We start from the raw sequence: 27,105 nt of genomic DNA on the forward strand, positions 1-27,105 counted from the left end.
ATTAACTTCTGCTGAATGCTGTAACAGTATTTGAACAAAATCAAAATATCCATTCGGATATGCTATAGACAAGGTTTTTCTGACTAGCACAATAAATTAAGTACATCTATCAGCATCACATATATCAATACCAACATTGTCAGACAGGTGTAACAGTTCTTTACCAAAATCAATATAGAATAGAAATTGGAATCATGAAATGTTATAAAGAGACAACAACCCGACCAAAGAACAGAAAACAGCCATCATTGGGTCTTCAACGTACAAAATGTAGCAAGAAAATCCCGCACCCGGAGGCAGGCTTCAGCTGCCCCTAAACAATAATGTATATTAGTTCAGTAAAATTGACGCCATAAAAAAATCCAAAACATACAAATGAACCAATTTAAAATGAAAAAAAAAACCACACACACGACTAACAAAGGCTAGAAGTTCACAACTGGGACAAACGCATGTCCATTAAGACTAACCATATAAAGGGGCGATTCACCTTTGTTGTTATAACAATTTGATCTGCTGCATGTTGTTACAGTTCCTTAACATGTCCTTCCTGACACGCACAACATAAAGAAAAGTCACTATCGTCTCTCTTTATGTCACTTTTTCTACTAATCAACAATCTCACGGGGTAAATTGAACCCCAATAGCAACTTCCTGCAAGGGCTATCGTTACTGTCAAAATCATATTTACAAGCTTCCTGTTTTGGACGATCAAATTCATATTTCTATTATTAAACACACTGACTACAAAACCAGTTTCACAGTCTTTTAGAAATCTTTGTATATATCTTTTGAAATGGATATATGGTACTAGGATTCATATGGCAAACTCTATATCTATGCCTATGTTATCTGCTGTCCATACAAAGTTTTCGTCTATGAAATCAATATTTGCATAATCTATGAAGGGCTTTAACATCTTCTCCCAAAAGAACTTATCCTGCATTACTTAGTATATTTAATTAACTTTCTTCAGTGACAACATAGGTACCAAAAATTGTTTAAAGGGATTTCTTTAAATTGTTAACATGTGTAACTTCATTTAGCTCACTATCTTCAAGTAAATATGTTACCACAGCCCTATCTCCTTATCTTTTGTGTCAAAGTATTCTTCATACAGTTTGTTGTTCAAAATCTCATAAGGAGCAAGGTACAGTATTTCATTAGTATCTTAAAGATACAGACATTTTAATAACATCTAAGAGATTGTCGTTTACGTTCATACCTTTTTGCTTTCATATAAACTATATAAAAGACGACACAATGAATATTTTCAAAACAATTCTCTAACTTTATCAGACTGTCCCTAACGTACACATTAGATTAACAACTTTCAGTAGCACTAGGTCTTAATTAATGCTTGTAAACTTTGATTAAAATGACACGCTTTGAATGTCGACAAACGGCAAAATTGTTCATCTTACAACAAAGCTAACCTGCAAGACGACACAATTGTAGAACATTTGTTTTTAAGAAGATATGTTTTGTAATCAAGCCTTTCCAGTCAGTTTCAATATTTTGATTTAGAGTAAACAGTCAACAAACGACATCAAAGACAAATATTGATTTCATTTCAGGTTTATCCAATTTTGTCATTTCTGCATGAATATCACACCGGATAATGATATAATCTGTTTCATCATCGTCAGTACAACATGTCTTGAAAATATATTGTATACAGTGCTGGATTTTGCCATGATTGTTAACATTTTTTTTAACAAATTTGTTTAAAAATATCTGTCATTACTAAATTATCATCTTCCGTATAGAAAGAATTTTTATTGGTCTCTTTCCAAGGGCGTATGAATCTTGCAAGCGTTTTTCCAACTTCCCTGAAAAAAAGATATTAACAAAAAATTGATTATCATTGTTTAGCAAAATTTTAAAACATCAGTATAGTGAACGACTTTGAAATCCAATTTTATGATACCAAGTAACTAGATGCTATATGTAGCTTGCATTACACATTTTACAATTTAGCAAAAGCATTTTCCCACTGTGCTTGTTTGCAGCAATGGCTGCTATGTTTATGAAAGACATCATAATCGGTTTTATGCCTAAAGAAAGTGTTCCAAAAAAGATTGATAATTTACATCTGCAATCATCTGTGACACAGATATTTCATAACGGACGACCAACTCGTTATTGCGTCCGTAAACTTTTCGAAATGCACTTAACCACAACGTATATTAAAAAAGTAAAGGGCGATCTACAAGGGATAGTCATCATGAAAATATATACTATCCTCATTTCAACAATTTAAGACTGATTGTTTTGACACAAGTACGGTTCGTAAAGCAAATTATACAATAAGCATTTAAATATGAAATTCAAAGTATAATAAAACAAGAAAGGATTCAACAGCAGATCGAACAATTGGTTATACGGTACAATTCATCATTACCAAATTATGGGGTGCCTAGGTGACATATCGGTCTAAGTAAGTCGTCCACGTTATCATTAGTTTGTCAAAACTGAGGTTGTGAGTATAAATCCGTGCGTTACATTTGCGTTTGACTTCTGTCTTAATTGACTAGAATTGCCAGTTTTCTGTCCAAAGGTCGTTGGATGTCACCGGGTACTCCGGCTCCCTCTACAACTAAAAACTGGGCGCCGAGATATAGCTTATAGTGCTGAAAGTGGCGTTAAACACCATCATCAATCATCAATCAATGTAAAGTTATGAATAAGACAGCGCATGATCACATTTTATGAACGTCGAGAACATATGTTCTACTTGTTTCAAATAGAATAACAGACGACAAGGTTTATACACCTAAATTGAATACAATCTAATCAGTGTGAAGGGGTTTAGAATTTGTGGATATCAGGCTGGCGGTTCATTAAATGTTGTTGATGCAATGGATTAAACCGTATTTCCCATTATGAGCACACCTTTGTTATCATACAGAATATGTTCCCACCTTAAATGTGCAAGGCATTTGTGATGATAAAATAAGGTTAGTATATGTCAGATATTTTTTCACATCTCAAAAGTATATTATATATTACGGAAGTATTTTGTTTTAATAAAAGGTTGTTTCTTTCATTTTATAGTGATTAATATACTATAATATATAATATTTTAACTTTGATCTTTGCGAAGAGTTGTATTTGATTAACGATCATTTGTATTTGACAGTTGTTATCCATTCGTTTGATGTGTTTGAGCTTTTGATTATGCCATTTGATTAGGGACTTTCCTTTTTGAATTTTCCTGTGAGTTCAGTATTTTTGTGATTTTACTTTTTTTGTATATTTCTTACATTTTTTTCTTTTATTCATCATGTTTTCTGTTTTACATGTGATTATTGATTTACGATAATTTTGAATACCATTTTTTTATTTGTTTAAGTTAGAAAATTTGACAGTTTTTAATATCGACTCAGCTGCTAGTGGTCGGTTTGATTTTGAATACCGAATAAAAAGTAAAACAAATTAAGAAATGAACTCCAAGGAAAATTCAAAACGGAAAGTCCCTTATCAAATGGCAAAATTAAACCTGGTTTAATAGCTAGCTAATCCTCTCACTTGTATGACAGTCGCATATTATTCCATTTTATTGACAACAATGTGTAAACAAAACAAACAGACATGATAGGTACAAATGCCAACAATAGGGTAACAGCGGTCAATGTAATTGTCTTAAAATCTTAATCATTATAAAAACAAACAAATATGTCAACAGAGAAAACAAAATGGTATATAGACAAAGCACATACGCAAAATTGAAAGACAAGAATACAAAAAAATGACCTCATCACAATAACACAATGATGCATAAGTACCAAGCCACGTCAAAAAGGATATTACCAAAAATGGACTAAACAGTAAGGTTAATAATTTACAAAGACAAATAGAAGAACACAATAACACGGAATTAAGATGAGAAATAACGTCAGTACCTAGAATCTATATTTCAAGACCATCGTGTATTAGTTGTGAAGTTGACACGGAATATTTATCTACAAGGTATTGGTATCTTTCGATGAACAATTTTACAAAAAAGACGAGACGTTCTTTGACATAACCCTGGTTCATCAACTTTCTGCCCAGGCACTGGTGACGTTTTATAAAGTCTGATTATCAGCTGCAAGCTCTTAGATAACGAAAGAGTTGAGAAATGTATATCCCATATGGAGGTAAAGTTGGTATATTGCTACTAAAGTGTCATGGATTTTTGGTACTATGACGACTGCTTATGTCAAATTCGAGGTATGTCTAAAAATAAAATTAGGCGAAGAAAGCCGTGTATGTTGTTTCTTTAATTTCTAGTTCTGGAGGATATAATAATGGAAAGCAATCAGAAAAGTTTGGATTGTTAATGGAAAGAACATCATCAATATCTGAATGCGAAATTAAATGATCTGGCTTCTTTGAAATTATCATAAACATTTTCTTGCCATTTATGTGACACCTCTTTAAATAACATAAATAACTCGCTCTAAAAGGAAATTTATCATCAACTTTTATGGAAGAGCTAATCTAACGGTAATTGATTACCTTAGATTTAGGTAAATTAATAAACGAATTCATTAAGTATCAAAGAAAAAAAAACAACGTTTATCATTAATAAAGGTTGTGAAACGGCAGTCATGTCTGTTCATACATGCAGATCTTAAGAGTTGGATTTACCTTTTGGAGTTCAATTAATGACCTCAAGCTTGTTTTTTACCTTGATTTTTATCTTCTTTACCAATATTTGAAATTTGAACATCGTTTGAATCCAGTGTGTGAGCAGAAAGTTGATGAGCCAAGGTTATTTTTATGAACATCTCGTCCTGTTTCTAATAAAAGTTCATTGGAATATACCAAGACCTTGGTGATACATATTCCGTATCAACTTCATAAATAATACATGATGGTCTAGAAGTATAGATTCTAGGTACTGACGATGTTTATCATCTTAATTACATGTTAAAGTTCCTTTTTTTCCTTGTATTGTTTTAACCCTTACTGTTTATCTATTTTTTATTATATACTTGACGTGGATCGGTACTTATACATCCCCCATTGTCTTATTGTGCTATGGTCAATTTTGAGTTCCTGTCTTTCATTTCTGCTTATGTACTTTGTCTATATGCCATTTTGCGTTTCTTTGTTGAAACAGTTATTTGTTTGTATAGTGATTAAGATTATATTGCAACTTTGACTGCTGTACCCCAATTTTGACGTTTTTATTTATTATGTCTGTTTGTTTTTCTCACGCATTGTTGTCAATATAATGGAATTCTATGCGACTGTCATACAAGTGAGAGGTTTAACTAGCTATAAAACCATGTTAAATCCATCATTTTCTACATAAGGAAATGCCTGTACCAAGTTAGGAATATAATAGGTGTTTTCCATTAGTTAAATGTGTTTGAGCTTTTGATTTTGCCATTTTATAAAGGACTTTCCGTTTTGAAATTCCCTTGGAGTTCGGTATTTTTGTTATTTTACTTTTTGTTAACATAATTACTGTAGCCTAAATTTAAGATAAGATGTTTGTAAGAACAAATCTCTTTTTGTGTAGTATCACATTGTCTGCTGGCTGTTGTAAACTGGACATGAGGGTCTGAATGGAGGTCCTTCAATTAATTACTCTTTAACTTTTTTAATCATTTTTCTCTATTCTGTATTGCCCATTGTTCTCAATTTAGTATATTTCAACAACCCATTATTTTCTATTCTATATTGATGGAGCCTACTTTTCTCTATTCGTTATATTTTTTTGACTTTATCTGCACTTCCTGCGCATATTTTTTCTATTCTGAAAATCCTATCCACATCCTTATTCATATGGCGGAGAAAAATGTATGATTGATGTGAATACGAGATTGAAAGTCAAAGATTATGTGGTCAAGTGTTGTTCAATGGTTGTTTTTTTTTTGTTGGTGTGGTTATAAGTGTTTACCGGTTTTTTATATAGATTAGACCGTTTGTTTTCCTGTTTGAATTGTTTTACACTTATGTCTAGTCATTTTGGGGCCCTTTAAAGCTTGATATTCGGTGTGATTAAAGGCTCCGTGTTGAAGGTCGTACATTGACCTATATTTGTTTACTTTTTACACATTGTGACTTAGATGGATAGTTGTATCATTGGCACTCATACCACTTCTTATTTATAAGATATATTAAACATAATCTAATAAGTAACTGAACACGCAAGGTTGTAATGCTGTGAATTGGGTCATGGTTTTGATTCCAGATAATCCCTAGCTACTGCTATTTATTTGATATTTGATACTCTTCAAGTCAAAGGGGCGAAGCCTGAGTAATTTAGAATATGGAGTATCACATAATCTTCCGGACTTCAACTGATAGTAAACCAATCTAACACAACATGTTTTGGTTCTCACCACTATGTTGGTTGAGATCTCACAAAACACATTTAACCCCCCCCCCCCCCCCCCCCCCGTATGTATGTGCCTGCCCCAAGTCAGGAACCTCTGACCTTTGTTAGGCTTGTATTTGTTTTAAATTTTAATTCATTTATATGTTTCGGAGTTTAGTGTGAAATCAATTTTCACTGAACTAGTATACATTATTGTTTAGGGGCCAGCTGAAGTCCGCCTCCGGGTGCGGTATTTTCTCGCTGTGTTGAAGACCCATTGGTAGCATTGGGCTGTTTTCTGCTATTCAGTCGGGTCGTTGTCTCTTTGACAAATTCCCTGTTTCCATTCTCAATTTTATATTTTGATATGTACAGTTTCACAACAGTTTACAATTAGTGAGAAAATGACATGTGCATGACAATTAACGCTGTATATTTAACATTTGTCAAAAAGGAAATGTTTACCATACGATGAATTAACACACCAATTCATCACAATAGCATAATTACTAAATTAAGATAGTAGATATATATATTCTGACAAGTCTGCTGCAATTATAGCTGATAGAAAATAAACTTACTAAGGCTGTGTTTAGAAATATGTTGATCGTTTGTACGTACTAGTTCTTCTATTCTACAATGAATCATTTGCATATCTGAAAAAAATACAGCAATTGATATATTACTTATAAATTTGAAGGAACTATAACTATAAGGAAGGTTTTCTGGCTAGTTAGCTTTTAACATGCTTTTAAATGTAATGTTTTAATTCATTTCTAGCCTAATTTTTATCTGGGAAGCCATATCAAATTAAATTTTTCGGCTACCGACCTAAACGCTATCAAAACAATGTATGGCTAGTTTACTGGTTTTTTTTGCAGTTTTACAAAGCATATTCAGTTTCAATGCAATTGAATATGTTATAAATTCAGAAGTCTAAGTTGTCTGTAAAAGCATAGCAGATCTGATGAACTTATTATTTTCACTGTAATTCCGTAAGATTTTTCAGGTGAAATTCTCTTGATTTTGACAGTATTTTTCTTATGTTGTGCTATTACACCACTGTCAAAGTTTATCGTGATAGTAGATCGCCTAAAACATGTATTAACCCGCAACATATCTTAATTATATGTTCGAAGTCCGTAGCTTGTAAGTGGTTGTCGTTGGTTGCTGTCCGTTGTATTTGTGATTCCTTTTAAACGCTGTTTGTTTTTTCTCTGTTTGAATCATTTTAAATTTTGACATGTTGAAGCTGTTAATATGTTATGGGTTATACTAATTGGTGAAGGCCGTGCGGTAAATTACAGTTGCCTAGTTTCATTTGGACTGTGATTGATTGCTGTATTGTTTGCAGTAGAGCACCATCATGTGGTGTATGTCCTTATTTTGGTTTGTTTTTAGTATTTTCCTTGTGAGAGATGTTTACCTTTAGTGTTTATTTGTTATATATTTTTAAAGGTAGTATATGGTTTTATCTTTACTCACTTTAAATGGTTTTACTGAGAACTCTTATAATTTCTGTATTTGACCTCTGTTTAATACACTATACTCACGTGTTACTGTGTCCAAAAGTTTATTACAGTTTTTATAAGAGATGTCCGAATAGACAACTAGTACTTATTTTTTAAATAATCGATAATTGTGATCTGTTATTAATGCTATGACTTTCGGCCTATTTTTTCTTTTTCTATTTTGTCAATGAACATAATTTTGAGATATAAGTAGTATATTTATACATTAAAAATGTCTAAAAAATGCATTCCTAACCACAAATAAAGAGTAATTTCTTAATTCAGTGGGAAAGAAAGGAGACAATGCCTCGATTTGCAGATTATTTGACACAGATATACGTGAATATCAACAGACGTCAGTAGAGAAAATAATGTTCCTTCAACATGAGACTGAAATGTTAAGATATGATCACTATAGCCATGTAATTAGAGGTGATGAAAATGTACCAAAATATCTTCCTCAATCGGAAATAAATTTTTGGACACTCATTTAATTGAATAAAAAAGTAATATTTATATTCAATTCAATTACCATTTGAAAATATTATTGCCTATTTAATTGCTGCATCTTATTTAAAGCCTTCTGATGTACGGGAAAGGAAAACATTCAAACCATACTAATTGAAACTGTGATGAAATGATTAAAGGGTAAATTTTCTTATGAACAAATATTATGTTCGTTCGGCAGAACAGTTTTGCGACAGGTTGAAGGTATTCATATGGGTACGGATTGCTCAGCTTTAATAGCATATTTGTTCTTGCATTATTATAGATCACAGTTTCTGGCTAAATTCAGTAAAGATCTGTCTAAATTCTATTCAGTTGATAACGTTAAAAAACTATTTTAACCTTGATCATATTTTTGTAATGTTGTTGGCACCTTCTTACGGTGTGTATTATTCACAATTCATTAATTACTCAAACGTTTACTTTATTCTTTCATTGATACACATATTTGTTTTTGATGTTTGACTGTACCTTTTATCTACGGTAATGTAGTTTACAAAGCCTATGCATTAAGATACGACCCGTCTTAATTCACTCATTTTTTAAATAAACTTATTAATGATTAAAACTTACCAGTTTAATACCGTGATAAATCTTTGAACACTGTTTTATTGGTACTAATATTTATTTTGTTTTCGATGAATTAAAACGTTACAACAAATTTATATATGTCTTGTACTATAAACTTATGGTCCTAATCCTGTCGATATTATTAACTTATATTTTGAAATCGCATCTGTGAGAATTTAATTGACAAATTTTACGCCAAATCAGTTGGAAGCGTACCGATTGAAAATCAGGGCCTGTAATTCAGGTGTTGTAATTAGTTGCTGTCTGTCATTTTCTTTTTCGAATATTGTTTTCTCATAAATCTGACCTTTGTTTTCTTTTTCGTTTGTATTGTTTCAAATTCTGTCATGTCGGAGCCTTTTATAGCTGACTTTACAGTACTGGTATTGTTCATTGTTGAAGGACAGACGGTGACCTATAGTTCGCTTAATTTGAACAGTGTTAGTTATCTCATTGTCTCAATGGTGCCACATCTAATTGTTTAATACTGATGAACATGTCATATCAACTTGAAATCAGATTTTTTCAAATGGAATTCAAGTATAAAAGGGTAACTGTGGTGGCTTGGGCACTTTGATTAAGAATTTCAATAGTAATCCAATGTGAATCATGTTGCTAATTACACATATTACGTCATCACTTTTAGAACTACCAAACAGCTGAATTAATCGTATTGGTTACCTCTTTCTTTCTGTCTCTCTCTAAATTTCTTCTTTCCTAAAACAAGACAAATTTATACTTTTATTTTTCATTGAAATAAGGGACTGCCCTGCAATTTGTGTTGTCAGTGTACAAAACGCTGCTGTAAACTGTTGGAACGTCCAATGAAGGCTTTTAATATCGCAGTTACCTTTTTTATCTTAATGTTTTGTTTGAATAATGTACTGCTATGCTCTTGATTTTTACTTAAACATTGTTCATTGTAAGATCTCCTTTGCACATGTTTTTATCAAATATATAATATTTATCTATAATAAAATGCTAATAATTTCTATCATTGATAATTATCATGCAATGATTTCTTGAACCGGTTTTGAACTTAATTCGCATAAAGTCAGCTGGACAATGTTTTTTTAAAGTTTTATTTGACATACATGTATAGTAAAGCATTGTTATATAACATTGGTACAGTTTAGTTTGACTATGACTTTGCAACTTGTCATCCTATTCAAACATATGAACAATACAACCTGTGTAATTAGTAGAAATTGGTCTGTTAACTCTTAATAAGTACCAGAGTATATATCTAGTTTAAAAGGTTTTTTTTGTATTTGCTATATGTTGTAGTGTTGTTTTTTTTCCCATCTTTTGTCGTTTAGATAATTAATACTTTAATCTTAGCAATGTAAAACAGTGTATTGCTCACCAGGCATTTGCAATGCATAACACAAAACAGGTGTGTTAAATGAATCCTGTGTGAACAATAATCTGTCATGCTGATCATTTTGCCTGGACAAAATTCATGTTTATCAATTATAACTTGAACAGCATATCAAAGATGATGAGCAGAAATGACAAGAATGAGTTAAAATAGTGTTTAGCGGGTAACAAATGATGCAGTATGTGCAAGGAGTCGACTGGCTATTTCCTGCAAATGTATTTATATGTAGAAAATACTTACAAAAATAACGAATTCTAAAGAAAATTAAAAAACGTGGGAAGTACATAAAACTTGACAAAAGCATACGTTAGACTATGTCAGTTATAGAATATGCAGTTGATAGTTTTTGTTATTCAAAGTTTTAGTCAATCTATTTTAAATATCACGATGTACAGCCAAACAGAAAAACAATTGGTAAAAATGTCAGTCAAGGGGAAAATTTTTATTAGAATCCTTTTTCCACTTGATAGTTGTTGTCTATCGATTATAGTTTTCAACAAAGATCACGGATCATAATACCTTTTAAATGAAATAATTTATTAAGTTCGTGCATTTATAATGTTTAATGCGTTTTTCCAGATTTTACCGCATCAGGAATTATCACACCTTACCATTTAAAAGCCAAAATATGTAGACATTTTAGGAGCTATATTTATCAAAAAGGAAGTTATACTTGCCTGAGGAAGTTGAAACCTTAGTTGCTTCACACGGGGAATTTTAAAAATGTATGTCATACATCATATCAGTATAAAAGGAGTTGGTTGACAATTGTCCATTTTGACTTATTTATAGAATTTATCATGATGAACATTTTACAGTTTTTTTCTAGCTATTATAGTTCCTGTAAAGAAAACAAAAAGAAGCAAAAATTGTCGTAAAAGGACAATACTTAGAAGGGGACAACTTACGATTTTGGCAATGTTGATTTATTTGTAAATCTATACACTTTTGCAATTTGCAGTTAATCTTTATACTTTTTGAGACAAAAAATACAACACACAAAATGAGCAAAACTCGTCTCTAAATGGTAATTAATGTGTTAAACATTTTTGGTAGTTAAAGTTTCTTTCTATTCGCTATTATTTGCGCATAAAGGGGTAAAATCATCGTTTAAGGGCAATACATTCTGATAAGGGCCCATTGACAATTTGTTTGTCATGTTGCATTATTTGTTGATGTAATACTTTTCAAGATAATAACCCCAAATTACTAGAATTGCTGAAAATCGACATTTCAGTGGCAAATCCTCGAAGAATGCAGTTGATAGACTTTCACCAGGAGCTTATTTGTATCTAGTCTGTTTTCTTGTACTGCTTTAATTTTGAGATTTAAGACAAACATTGCACTATTATCTCTGTGTCCTATTCATTTCAAAAGGTAGTGTTGATGGCTCAAATTTTGATACAATTTTCAAACTAGATTGCCCAAGAAATAGTCAGGTAAAGTTTGATAACATTTTGCTCAAAAATTTCAGTGTTTAAAATTAAAACAAGCCGCTGATGGATAACAATTTCAAATATCAACTGATGGTAATAGCCTGCTTGATATTTTAGTCAAATAGATAATTACTTAGTATCACATGTGTTTTCAGTAATATATGAAGGTGATATATTGCCATGATGATTATTGTTTGTATACATTTATGTAATAAGGCGATTTGGTTTGAATGCATCTAAGAGATACAAAATGAAGTGGAAACGAACAATTGTTGGTCATATTACCTATTTGGCATAACTGTATTTCCTGTTGAGAAATTCGAGTCGTCTCCATTTTAGTAGCAAGATCATACCATTTTTCATCTCTTAGAGCTTCAAAAAGGAGCTTATATGCATTACCACCTTTGCGTAATAATATTTTGAATAATGTTCTATTACTTTCATGTCGAGAAATTGAAGTATTACAAATCTCCTCTCTTTCTTTAGTATTTAAGATATCTGCCTCATAAAGATGGTCAGCTAAATCTGTTTTGCAATCTGCATCCCGGACAAACATCATGTAATTCTTTTGTAGCTTTACAATGTGGTCAAACATAACTGAAATTTAAGAAATATTAGAGAAGATTTGTTTATGAATTTGGTAAAAAAACAGAGGATTCCAAGCAAGGTAATCCGAATTTTTGGTGTATTTATTTTTTGTAAATGCGAATCCTGACCAGTAGTGGCTATTAAAGTGTAACGGTTTGGGCTTGCAGCTGCAAGCAGATTTTGTAAAACGTCATCGTTATGTAAGCAAAAAACTAGTGAGCCAGGGTTTTTTCGAAGAACATTTCGTCCTTTTTTTCAAAAAGTTAATCGGAAAGTACTAATACCTAATATTCAGTGTCTACGTCACAAATATTACAAGATGGTTTGAGTTATATATTATAGGGGCTGAAGTTGTGTATATTTATGCATCCTGTCATCGGTGTTTTTACTTTTTAAATTTGTGCATTCCTGGAGCAGCTGGGTCCTGGGGTGAGACTCGGACACAAAGGTTTTTTACAGTGTTGTTTCTATAGCTATTTTGTTTACCTTTGCGTTTATATTTACTTAATTTTATTTTATCAAGAAAGTGTATAATTTATACGATATGTACTTTCAACGACAAAAAAGTTGTCAAATTTACCATCTACTACACCTTTGTTGTTGGCGTCTTTGTTAGATTAATTTGTATTTTTGTTTTAGTTTTTTATAGTCAGGGTTGTATGTCTGTGATGTATGTTTACACAGTTTTGGCTGCTGAGTCCCAATTATTGTCACATTAACTTATCATTTCTGTTGGGTTCCTCACCCAATTTTGTCAATAAAGCAAAACTATTTACAACTATATGGGAGGTTTTTTAGCTATAAAACAAAGTTTAGCTCACCATCTTCTTTTGAAAATGCCTGTACAATGTCAGCAGTATGGCAGTTATTTTTAACTTGTTCTGTTGATTGATTTTTTATTTTTTGAATTAGCCTTGGAGCTTGGTATTTTTATTATATTTTTTTTATACCTATTAGTTGTTACCTTTTTTATTTACAAAATAAGTTAGATGTGGCAAATTATCAAATGTTACAAGAATTGAAAAGAGATGTAGGATCCCTTGCAATATTCATCGTAATAATGAATAATTAGTTCAGAAACATAAGGGGTATTATCATGGACATACCTGTCATGTTAACAATTAACTTGTCACTTGTTTATGTTGTTGTAGGTTTGTATGTTAAGCAAATAGATTAGGTGCTGACAGCTGTTTGTGCGATTTTAATGATTTTTGGTTTATAATGTTATATTCGAATAATTCAGAATATACTTACTTATGTCATGACAACTGATGTTTTCATCACTGTTTTCAGGCCAGTGAATTTTATTGAGAAGTTCTTGAACGTCATCATTGAATGGGTCTGATTCTTTTAAGACATCCTTGAACAACTTGAAGGTATCATATGGGCGTTCAGTCAAGATATCAAGAAAAACCATGTTACGCTCACTTTGTGAGATTGGTTTGATAATTTCTTCTCTGTCCTCTATCATCAAAATACATTTGGATATTAAGTTGTCGAGAACCAGCTTGTCAAGTTCTGTTAATTCCACTAACATGAATAAATCATCATCGAATTGAGAAAATCTATGTTTCTGATCTGGAATTATAAAAAAATGTAATTAATATTATAATTCAAACACATTCAAGAAATCCTCTTAATTTTTTGTTTTCTTATGGTATGTCTTTCCTTTATATGGAATTTTCAATTTCGTAGCTGATAAAATAAGCCATATTACTTATATTAAGAAAATGTTTCAATTGTTTTCGTTGGGAACGTGCGCATTCTGTTGCATTTGTCGTGTTCTGATTATCTTTCACCTTTCTCATGTTTCTATTAAATCTGTACGCTTGCGAGTAAGAAAATGCATGTTACCTGCTATTAACTGGACTTTTTGGGCATTTGCTACTATATTTTTTTCAAGAAGAAGATATGATATGATTGCTGATGCGACTTTTTTCCACCAGAGACCAAATGACGTAGATGAAAGCAGTTATAGGTCAAAATAAGGCATTCAATTACGGGCAAAACCCATACATACAGTACTTGCAACCTTACGTGTTACTGTTTCGTGATCTGATCGATGATTGATCGATACACAAACATGACTGATCGGTGAATGATCGGTGATCAATACAATGAAGTCTACTTGGTTTATCTGATGGATTCTTTTTGACAGTTACCAGGACAACCGCCATCGACTGATCAGTCAATCAACTATATGCACGAATCGGACGGATAAAATGTTTTCAAAATTCTTAATATGTGAAACGAACCCCGCAGTATTTACATGCGATAAACGTAGACTTCGACAAAGACACCTTTAAGCGATATATTGTGTTAAAAATGACATATGAAAAAATGTATAAATTACTTTTAACGCATTCTGTGATTATATCATTATTGTTTCTTTTATTTTTCACCTAAACCAAAAACACAATATTTCTGCATCCTTTAAAAGCAACAACATGTTTTCATTTGAAATCAGTACTCTTTTTATCAATCATGCATATTAATGCAACTAGATGAGTTAGTTTCCATGAACTGTAAATGATATAACATTAAAGATACTCAAACTGTATTTTTGTTAATAAGGTTTATAAATAAAGGAAACAGTAGTATACCGCTGTTCAAAAGTCATTAATCAATTAAGAGGAAACAAATCCGGGTTACAAACTAAAACCGAGGGAAACACATCAACTATAAGAGGAAAACAACGGAACAACAGAAACACTGAACTGCAACAAAAACAAACGCTAACATACATAGAAACGAACTATTTGATAACAACTGCCATAAAATGATTCTTCACTTTAATAAAAATCATATACATGTACCTGTATTGGATTGTAGTACGTTATGAACATTTGTTTGGGATGGTTTTTTTTTAATTAAATATGATAAAAATAAGAGAAACGATACTAAAATTGTGCTTGCATTGCTTAGATATGACCATATTTCTCATTTCTTTTTAAAATTAATGCACTGTTGTTAGCAATCGGTCATTCTAAATGCCCCTGGAAGAGTTATGCTTGTTTTTAGTATAATATGACTAATTATGAAAACAGAAACTTAAACTTTTGTGTGTGTTAAATAAGAGTACAATTATTTAAAAACAAAAATCATACTCCGTCATTGGTATTTAGTACTTTCTGAAAATTGGAATGGATTATTCTATATGCGATATGCTGAATAGTGGATAAACGATACTAAATTGTATTCGCATTTTTTTAAAATGTCATTTTTTTTTTAAATAATGCATTATTTGCATGTTGTCTTTTTACAAGCCTTTGGATAAGTCATTTTTTTTACAAACATGTCAATAGTATGAGGATAAGATATTTGCTAGTGAACTTTTATGCAGAATATATCCCTACACATTAGCTATGGCCGTTTCTGTAGTGGCGTTTTAGATGTCAATCCATGTAATCTTTGCATAACTGGTTAGTTATAAGGTCAGGGATCATAATTTGTTATCAATGATAACACCGATAAAAACAAATGCAGATATCTTATAACAGTATTAAATTGATAACCTTATGAAATATTTCTATTCAAGGGATCGAAAAATTTACGCGGATAAAATCTTAATTGACAACCTAACCATAGGAAATTAAAAATAGCGCACGAAACATCGTTTGTTTTTGTCATAAATTGCTTTGCTTAGTCCGTATAGGACAAAATGGTTTATGCAGATGGTCAATATGGTACAAATGGTTTTGATCATGGGTGAAAATGTTAAATGATACCAAACGATGAAAGTACGAAATGACAACATACCGTACTTTTCCTTTCCGCAAATCAAGAAAAACATTGATTAGTTGATTGTTGCTCATTGCATTACATCCGTTAACATATTTTTTGAGCATGCTAACTTAAAGGACAAAAAGTATAATATTGTTCAAATGACAGAGATTTCTGGAATAGTTATTCTGACATGAGAAAAACAGGTATCCCACATAAACCCGAACAGGAACCAGTTTCTATTCGAAACACAATAGTTGAGTTACCCGGATGTAGGGACTGGCTGATTTACACGCGTTATAAGCTTCAAAGGGGAAGTTAATGTACAACTATATAAAGGTAGTTACATAGATAACTATTCAATTTTTTTTATTGGTCGATGGTTTAAAACCATTTAACTGTTAATTTTGTACAATGTAAGCAGTGTCTGCATATTCCGACCGGATTGGTCAGAATCGGGGATTAAAAGGGTTGAATGCTGTTAACATGAGTGTTTTTGGTATAGGATTTCGATGATCATTCTTTATGGTTGTATCTTTGTTCTTTTTATCTCATAGGGAATTTGGGTTGATATAGAAAGTTTTTATTTATAGGGAGTGACAGAGAGATTACCACAGTTTACATATATTTTGTGCTGTTGCATATCACATGCTAACTACTAAATATCCTTTTGTATTCAGATTTAAATTTTGCATTGAAAATCTTTAGAATTTTTTAAAAATTTACTTTGATTACATATTTGCCAAAATATAAATTTCTGAACCCAAACTTAATTGTTTTCGATGTGATTACCATTACCAGGAGGATAGTTGATGACACTAACCACTTGCTATTCACGGTGTAGATGGTTAGAAATAATGGAAGTAGGTCTATAGACATATCCGCATTTTGCGCAATACAAATTATTTTCATCCAGAGAAAGAATTAAATAAAGATAAAAAAGGACAACCAAAAAGCATATTTCGAAAAAAAAACAAAAAAACACAGACAATACAAAGACAAAAAAGGAGAACGACGAAAAGGAAAATAACTGTCGACAAATCACAACAAGAAAAGAAACCCAATCAATCTAGGAGAGAAAGTCGTGTGCTTCGGATGACAAACAGTCGCTTTCTCATTCATGATATCAGTCGAGTTACTCATAATAAATGTGTTGATAATTAACATTCGGTGATGACACACTCTAGAAAATGAGGAATAGTTTTGACTCTAAAACTACTTACTGGTGATGTTTTTGTTTTAATCTGAGTGCTATTTTATTTTTACAAAATATGATTTGTACCTTCTTTTAAAGTAATGTTTGATTCTGCGTTGGTCTTTAATTTATGAAACAACATTTGATAATTCTTTCAATCTGTCTTTAAATTAAGAATGGAGAATACTTTTTTACAGTGTTGAGGTCAAATAGTGTTTTTTGTTTGTTTACAATAACACAAGGACAGAGTATTAGACTGTATGTTCCCTAACAGATTTTATGGATTTGTAAATAACCAAGGCGGATTCAATAAAATACGAAAAGAAATGTACTCGTTAGCATTATCATCTAAGCTCTTCCAACGGAATTGCGATGCATAATTGCATTGGCATCACTTTTTAATTTCTGGAAGAAAATATAAGAAAAAGCTAGATTGGTTAACAATAAAGGTATATTGAACTTACCACAAAATTGTTTTTCTATATTGCTAATTTGTTCAGAACTATCATCATCTGATTTCAACAGAGGCTTGTAACTGGAGGACAATTTTTTACTGATATCTTCGGAATCTGTATTTTTCCTGTGGACAGCTGGCGATCTGTAAGGCAAGTACAATTTTCCTAATTTAACATGCACAGCCCTTGTAAAGTAAGATTAACAAAACGAATAATGCAAAACCATTGCAGTGGCTGCTCGAACGATGCCCTAACACAAAACGAACGAAGTTTATATGCAACAAAACGCAAGCTTTGTAAGGACTCTAAACGAATGTTTTAAGAACGAAGGCATGTACCATTCACCATAACAAACGATTCCATAATTGCTTGCTTAACCTTCATCGTATCTTTTAGATTGTCGTTTAAATAACATTGTCTCGGTAAGCGAAATTTAGTTTTAATAGCATTTTACATTGCTTTGCTGTAACGTAGCTTCCGTTGAAGTAGTGAAGAAAAATGGTAAGGATAGAGCGAGATGAAATGTGTATAAGAGTATAGATTTAAGATAAGTCAAGACACGTGATTTTTCTAGTTTTTATTCATTTAATTATGATTCTGCCATTTTTGTTTTGAAAACTGTCTAAATTTAAAAACCGAGTATGGGAATTTTAACCAACAGTTATTTATATGCATTCAGTTAAGACGCATCGATTTATCAACTTACATGTAAAGAAGGAAAGAAAAAAGACAGAAATAAGATACCCTGGGAACATTGGAAAATCTTACGTCGAATAAAAAATGACAACACCATGGCAAAAGTGAAAATGACGAAAGGATAACAATAATAACAAATTGCATAGACACAGAAAATAAATAGTTGAAATTACTTAAATGTCTTTAAAAGTCGTTTTGAAAAAAAATCTTAATAAATGATTGTATAAGACTGCTAAAATGAAAGTTTACAGGATAACGAATAACTTATCAATGTATAATTATTCTGCTAAAAATTATCCCATGGATTGAATGGGTTAAAGAGATATGATCACCTAGATTTCATCAGTGCAGTAGGGAAACCCATGCCGGGAGAGAGAGAAAAAATGGGGTCAATTGGCTGTACGTTACCAATAAAAATGAAACTTCATGCGGGAGAAGGTTTGATAAGACCGAAATATGGTCCGTATTTCTAGCTAAAATATCTAAAACAGGATTTACAAACCATTATCATTACGAATCATAGTTTAACTATGACTAGAAAGGATATATGCAGAAATATGGACATTTTTTAAGGGACTTTCCGTTTTGAATTTTCCTTAGAGTTCAGTATTTTTGTTATTTTTACTTTTTTGCAAGATTCTGGAAAATAAATTAACAAATATGTTTTAGCAGCTCTACATATTTAGTAATAAAATACAAAAGTGAATTCGCTCTGATTGACTCATATGTAATTTTTTAATGTTTTAAAAGACTTTCGAAGATGTAAATGTCATAAGTTTTCGATATTCGTCATATTTTGAACAACCAAATATACCATAGATGTTAACTTCGTCTACAGAACAATGTCTTTACATTTTTTGTTTGTGTCGGGTGATATGTTTGAAACTACCACATTTATTTTTGAAGTTTTTGAGAAGATATGGTAGGTAAAACTGGAAATCATTTAATAGACTTAAATGTTTTTACTATTATGATATAATTGTGACCCGCCATGACATTTCCATGCTTATGGCGGTAAACGTCATAACGTCGATGTAAAATAAAGTAACGTAATCGGGGCAACTGTTATTGAATGTTCAATTATATCATGCGGAAATTTGAATGTTATATTAAGATATACAAAACAAGTAGATTTTTTACGTAAAATTAATAAAGTACAAATGTAGTTAAAATGCCTTTTAGGATCGCGTTTAAAATTTATCTTTTAGATTTCATTGCGTAAATAACTTCCTCCTGCATCATTAATATGACACGGTTATACAAATTGGTTTAAGTTATATCACCATTGCGAGATATTTTTTAAAAAATAAAGTACCGAAAAATCATTAATGATGCGTCAATTAAGTGTATCATCAGTTGCTATGGCAACCGAATGGTTAATAGAAAAATAAAAATCCATTTGATATTTAGTTATAAAAGCTATAATTAAAAGACTAGACCCCCTCCCCAAATAATAAAAAAGTAAAAAAAAAACATGACAAAATTGAAAGTAACTATAATAGATGCACATATGAATTATTAAACGAATATCTTACAAAACAAAGAATTAAATGTTATTACGAAAAAACACATACTAACATTCCCTTGTATTCTATTCCACAAAGTCCAAGTCGGACGTTAACCAGGGATTGATTCTGGTATATAATAAGGTCATCTCCTAACTTATACAGGCGGCACAACCCTTGATGCAGTTGGGCGTCCGTATGGCTATGCAGGATGCATAAATACTAAGCCACGTCCGATCGGAATAGTAATGCTGAGTCCGATACTTTTAAAAAAAAAAAAGAGACGAAAGATACCAAAGGGATATTCAAACTCATTAGTCGAAAACAAACTGACAATTATATGGCAAAAACAGTCGAAAAAGACGAATAGACAAACAACAGTGCACAAAACGCAACATTGGAAACTAAAATTGAGCAACAAAAACCCTACCAAAAACCGGGAGTGATCGCAGGTGCTCCGGAAGGGTAAGCAAATATCTGCTCCACATGTGGCACTCGTCGTGTTGCTCAATGACATGTTAGTACAAACTCGGGGATAAGTCTATTTCGGAAGGTCACATTCAAGGAAAAGAGAACGGGATTGTGGTCTGCATCGTGAACAAATATTCGAAAACCGTCAACCAACTCGCGATGGTCTCCGAAATTTTTTTGAATGGATGATCCTAACTTCACCACTTGCAACTCTTGGTTCAATAGCTTCATTGTCAGCAGCAACCTTCTATCAAGGAAATACAATTAGAAAATGCAAGCTCTAGAATATCGTTTAACTGGGAGATATATACTCCATATGCAATCTACAGAAAAAAGTTCCTGTATTAAAGTCAGCCTCAAATGAATAAAGGAACAAGGTCAAGAAGAGGAGGAGCGCAGTTAAGATTACACATGCTAATCATTTCGATCGTATTATTCTACATAACCAACCATTTGTATTTCTAAATTGTTGATTTTTCCTTGTCATGAATACATGAATTATTTGCCATTGGACATTATGCGATGAATATTCTATGAATCTAAATATATTAAATTTTTAACCTACTGTAATTTTAAATATGGTACTGTTTCAATGATATAAATATTGAATTATTTTATACATATTCGTAGAATCGAAATAATCAGTGCTACACATGGCTGTCGAAGAAAGATTACGGTTTTTGGTGATCTTCTTACTTGACTGTTTATTTACATTTAAAGATAAAAAATCTAAAAAGGAAATCTCAAAACCTTGATATTCTTAAGCTATCACAAGACAACGTGAAAGATAACTTCACTTTTGTTTTCGTATTAGCAGTAATTTCGTCACTTGGGGATAAAGATTTTACATTCGACGATATACTTAATAGCCCGAGCCGTGTGATTCCCGTATATTTTAGAAGGTACGTGTAACATGTAACGTAGTAAGATTAAATTTCACCTTATGAAAGAATTTCTCTCTTAAAATCACATAGGTACGTATTTGAAAATTAATACGATTGCTTTATTTTGTTAACCGTTTTATATTTCTCTACTTTTGTCTATTATGACGTCTTCATCAATCGAAAAACACGTTAACCTAAATAGAATCACATGAGTGGTTCCTTCAACTCAAAACTAGTTAGAAGTCTCTAAGTTGATATTTGTGTCGTTGGATAGCTTGTTCATTTACATCTAAGCCATATCTCTTTTCGGCATTTCTAAAAGCCTCTCTGAACTTCGAACTCAGATGTACAATAAAACAATAACATCTATTAAAAGATGACAAAAAAAAAATACACTGACTTTGTGTTTCACTTCGTAAACAAGTTAACAATGAAGTTTCAATTTAATGAACATTTAGCTGATATTTTCCCGGACAAATATCATAAAAGCATACTTAAAAAATAAATGTTTATTCAAATGCGAAAATTTTATTACGACGAAATATTTCGATTTATCTTGTTAAATACAAAGTCACTCCTAAATGTCAAAGATCAAACGATGTATCATTTATTTATTGCTGTTAAAAGTTACCTGGACGGTTTGATTGCGTATTTATTCTTAATTTCATTACACGCAATCCTTTTATTAAAGTTCCCTTTTCTTCAACAATTTTTACCACTGTATCTCACAGCTTTAAATAAGTCTTATGAGTACACTTTAATTTCCACTAAATGTATTGTTTACAGTTTTTCATCTTCAAAATTTGTTTATTAGATAATATCGAACAACATTGGTTTTTTGTTGTTATGTTGTTAGCAAAATTACAAGCATACCTGCATATCAATTGTAAACCTACCGAAACCATTTTTGAACTAATATGTAAAGAATCACCGTGGCCACTCCAATCAACAGTACTGATATCACCTACAAATATTTTCATACAAACATATTATTTGATTTGATGAAAATCAAATTTATTTACAAAATTCTCAACAAGAGCACGACATTATAAATTATCTAATATCTCATATATCTCTTTTCTCTTTAACAACAAGACGTTAATCTGTGCACGCTGTTTCTGTTGAATTGTCAATTTGCTAGAGTTCTGCTTATTTCACAATTTAATCATCTTAGTCGGTAAATATCATGTAAAATAGCACATAGAGGAACATGTGTAATGACCAACAGGAAAATAGTTGCTATAGAAACCACAAATAGAGTTTTATTTTTAGTCCTAATATATTTTGATACTTGCAATTGTTTTTGTTCCAGCATTATTGACGAGACTTTTGATTACAAAATACGCTTTTGATACAACAAAGTACATATCAAATAGTTTCTCTAGTTATTTTGATGTCACCGTCAGGTTATCATCCGTCAATAAATCAGTGATTCTGTGATGACATGACACATCATTGGTGCGGTCATTTTATGAAAATTTTCTGTTTATAAAAACGCTTCTTCATTTAAAACAATGAGGTATCTTTACTCACAGGTTATATTTATATGGAAATAAGGTTTTCATTGGTTTTGTTAACATAATTCATTGATTTGGACGTCGCACTGTTGTAACTTAAGAGCGCCTTGATGAGTGTTCTGAGGATTAAAGCCGAGTATGACTTATTAAATTGTTAACCTTGGATATTCGAAGAGCTTTTCGGTCATTGATATGCATTTTAAAAATCAGTTAAAAAAGTAGAAGAAGACAGACAACTCTATCTGATTGTGTTTTTGTTTCTTATGATAAAGGACTCGGAGTTGCCAATTACAGATTCAAAACTTAAACATTTTATTAAACAAACAAAAATTTACCCTCGGTTTAAAATCTGTATTAACATGCGTATTTACAATGTTTGTTAAACGTAAACGTATAGCAACATGACCACCGTTCTTTTATTTATTGACATATTAGGCGATAATTGGCATGCATGATAAGTCATGTCTGATCATAACTGCTTGCAAACGTATCATAATGGATATTCATTTAAAAAAAAAACATTTTTTTCAAAGACATTGCATTAAAAACATACAAAAACGCCGTAACGGTTTTAAAACCATAAAAAGCTTTGCAAAAAGCAAATCACGTTTTTATCACTTCATTAATTTGTTTAAACGTCTTTTCCAGTCGTATCTTGTCTTAGTTCTGCAAGAGAAGTCTTTTTTGATACAATTGTGAGCATTTTAGGTGCACAGTCACTCATTTTTAATTGTTGTCCTTTTAGCATATATACAAGAATACCTTCATACCGATTGAAACCTACCGTTACCATTTTCGAAATAATCTGTAAAGAATCACCGTTGCCAAACCATTCAATCGTACTGATATAACCTACAAATAGTTTCATACAAACATACTATTTGATTTAATGAAATCACATTTGTTTGAGATTTCTCAACAAGAATTCGACATTACACATGTTCCAATATTTAATGTATCTCTTTTCTCTTTAACTCTTTTTGGATTGTGAACCTGCTTAGGTTCTGATTATAACACATTTTAATTATTTTTGTTGGTAAATATCACATAATTCAGCACATAGAGGAACATGTTTGATGACCAACAGGAAAAGAGTTGCTTAAGGAACCAGAAATATAGTTTTATCTTTATTTCTATCATATATTGACAGTTGTATTGTTTTTGTTCCAGGTTCATTGATGAGTCTTGTGTTAACGTAATGCAGGTTTGGTAAATGAAGTACCAAAATCATGTCTTTGTTAATTTGTTCAACCACTGAGTAGATATCACCATCAGGTTATCATCCGTCAATAAATCAGTGATCCTGTGATGACATGACACATCATTGGTGCGGTAATTTTATGAAAATCTTGTTTAGAAAAACGCTACTTCATTTAAAACAATGAGGCAACTATTGTTTTTTTTTTGTTTTTTTTTTGGAAATAAGGTTTTCGTTGTTTTTTTTTTAACTTTGTAATTAATTTGGCCTTCGCATTGTTGTAGATTGAGCGCCCTGGTCAGTGATCTGAAGATGAAACCCAGTTCTTGTGATAAAGAATTCGGAGTTGCAAAACATAGACTCAAAATTTCCAAATTTTTGTAGCCCCAAAATTTAGCGTCCTTTTGTCTTTGTTTTTAACTTCTGTATTAACGTGCGCATTTACAATGTTGGTCTAAAGTAAATGCACTGCAAAATGACCAACATCGATTTAATCGTACTGATATAACCTACAAATAGTTTCATACAAACATACTATTTGATTTAATGAAATCACATAATAGGTGATAATTTGCATGCATGATAAGTTATATTTTTACAATTATTGCATTGGAAAAGTATCATAATGGATATTTATTTAAATGAAAATCATATCATATTTTTTAAAGACATGGCATAAAAAAAACTAACAAAAACGCCGTTTTAAAACAATAAAAAACATAGTAAAAACAAATCGCGTCTTTTCCAGTCGTATCTTGTCTTAGGACTGCACTAGGAGTCATGTTTAACACAAATGTGAGCATTTTGGTAGCGCAGTAACTTAATGTTATTCATTTTACTTTGAAACGATTAATATCGATCAAAATGATTATTTGAAAACAGAATTATTGTTCTCTATTATTTAAAAAAAAAATCAATAAGATATCTCACTTAATTTTATAAGAAGATGACTGGAGTACAGAATAATAATCGTAACCTTTCAAATAAATATTCAAAATTTGCAATATTTTTCTTTTAAAAAACAAAGTTGATCTAGACATTGATACTAGTATCTATAATGTTATTTGTAGTATTACAGCGGAAAGTTCAATAACTGTTTTCAGTGAAAAATATAAAAATATGCTGAGTTGAAGAAAATAAGATTAACTAGAAAAGCATGCATTATATGCGTTATCTAATTCCCCCTTATTCAACTGTTTTATAACACATATATGATTGAAAGCTTGAAATGTAGAAATTATTGTAGGGTCAAAGGTATTTTTCCAAATAAATTTAAAATTATTAGTAATACGGAAGAGATCTTAAACGAGCGTGTTTATAATGAAATGTTGGTAAAATATATGCAAACCTTATAATGATAATTATTTGTACACGCGTTTTATTTGCTACGTTGAAAATAATTGATTCTTTTTTGTATATTCACTTCCAAATAATATACTTACTTCCATGTGCAGGGAGATTCAATCATACAGACACTATTGTCTATATATTCATCAACACATTTGCGTCAACTCTGAAAAATATACACACATGCATTTAGATAACTTTGTTTTTGTGAGGATGGATTGCTGTATGAATAATATTGATCTAAGTAATATTTTTACGTACTATGACTTCCAAGTTAAAAATGTTTATTATACTTTAGAAAATTTTGAACAAATGTTGGAGAGAAAAGAGAGAGAATAACTAAACTTCTTAAAATAAACTTCTTTTGGTCAGTCAAAGCTGGTCGGTGGATCGTCAAAAATAGTAATAAAACGTTACTGGGCTGTCACTGACAAAAATCTTAATACAAATGACTCTAATAAGCGTTCATTGTTACAATGAATCATTGACCTTGCAGTTTGTAGGAGCCCTTGTAAAGACAAATATTTGTATGATAACCCTATACCACCAAAAAAAGTATGTATAAGTCAAATAAGCTTGCTTACAAATTTTAATATGTTTTTTATTACTCAAATAATATATCATATCTTTACATATCAAAACAGTTACGTTCCTTTGCTTTCGTTGACTTCGTATCTTCTTGTTTTCGAAATGTACTTCTGAATACAACTTACGTCAGTTACATGAAAGAATAATAAAATTACTCAGTCTTTAACCAATTTCTTTATATAAAGCTCGATTTTTGTCACAGCAGATGGAAAATATGCGAGAAATGACTTGATATAACACGCAAAAAATCCAATTAATGAAACTAATTGCGAACAGAACGTCAGAAAATATTGCACAATCCAATTAAATTTAAAACAAAGAGGAGTACACTTAACAGGCCAACTCAATAAGCATTCAGCTTCACACTGTACAAGTCTTGAATGTGCAAAAACATAGATTCAGTTTAAGATTTTCTTAAATGATTTGTTATGTCAAAGAGCCATTTTTGTTTAAATCATGTCCTTACCATGTTCTTCAAAGCAATATTTAGAGTGTGAATTTAAAACAATATGTTTTACAGATCTGCCTTAAATCTTACTAAAATTCTCATATTAAAGATTACATGATTTCTGAGAGAGAAACGATAAGGATATTAGTGACGTCACGACGTATGGCTGCTTTTTCACAAATAAGCAGTTTGATATTTATAGTGTTGCAGGTGTATTTTAAACCGAATTTTTTCCTGAGACAGATTATTTTGTCTTAATTGAAGCCATTTGTGACTACACTTTGTTATGACTAATCTTGTTTCGACGATTTCATCGGTTTTCAATGTAAACAAAACGAAGGAAATCCCAGGGGCGGTGTATGTTGACGGAATGTGTAGTATTAATAGATATTCAAATTCCTTTGGTGGTCGTGTTGTTTATTGGGGTCAATACCAAGCCTTAACCTTTTCTGAGGAATTCCTAGGACAGAAACATAATAACGATTGTGATGATCTTTCATCTGTCATTATTGCCCTTGTGCAAGCTAAGGCATAAAGATTAAAAAGAGTCGATATATTCATACGGACATTAAATGTGTTAAAGATGGTATTACCAAATTGTAAAGTGAGAAACTAATGGATGAAAAACTGAAAGAAGGAAGAAATAATGTCCTAAACCAAGATTCGTGGAAGCCTTTGATTGCAGTCATTCAGGACAAAGAGAAATAAATACAAACATGAAAAAGAAACATTAGGAAAGAAAGTTAAAATAATTTAAGAAAAAAAGGGA

At 31.3% G+C, this 27,105-nt stretch overlaps 1 protein-coding gene across 1 annotated transcript; it reads right to left on the minus strand.

Annotated features, from left to right (window-relative positions):
* Positions 1 to 945: 945 nt before the first annotated feature.
* On the minus strand, positions 946 to 25,460 carry LOC127710515 (uncharacterized). Its single transcript, XM_052216441.1, has 9 exons — positions 25,396 to 25,460; positions 23,540 to 23,607; positions 22,135 to 22,202; positions 17,692 to 17,825; positions 13,564 to 13,887; positions 12,007 to 12,318; positions 9,586 to 9,621; positions 6,898 to 6,972; positions 946 to 1,832 (listed from the first exon to the last, which is right to left on the minus strand). The coding sequence occupies exons 2-9, from the start codon at positions 23,546 to 23,548 to the stop codon at positions 1,747 to 1,749; spliced, it is 1,044 nt and encodes a 347-aa protein (XP_052072401.1). The 5' UTR covers positions 23,549 to 23,607; positions 25,396 to 25,460; the 3' UTR covers positions 946 to 1,746.
* Positions 25,461 to 27,105: the final 1,645 nt, after the last annotated feature.

The sequence above is a fragment of the Mytilus californianus genome, unplaced genomic scaffold (assembly GCF_021869535.1).
Source record: "Mytilus californianus isolate M0D057914Y unplaced genomic scaffold, xbMytCali1.0.p SCAF_8, whole genome shotgun sequence".
Classification (NCBI taxonomy): Eukaryota; Metazoa; Mollusca; class Bivalvia; order Mytilida; family Mytilidae; genus Mytilus; species Mytilus californianus.

Excerpts from the sequence above, each read along its gene's own strand:
- LOC127710515 (XM_052216441.1), bottom strand. Across the intron at positions 9,622-12,006 it reads AATACAGTTATGCCAAATAG|GAAAGAAGAAATTTAGAGAG; the intron begins GTAATATGACCA and ends GTCTTGTTTTAG. Across the intron at positions 6,973-9,585 it reads AGAGAGACAGAAAGAAAGAG|ATATGCAAATGATTCATTGT; the intron begins GTAACCAATACG and ends TATTTTTTTCAG.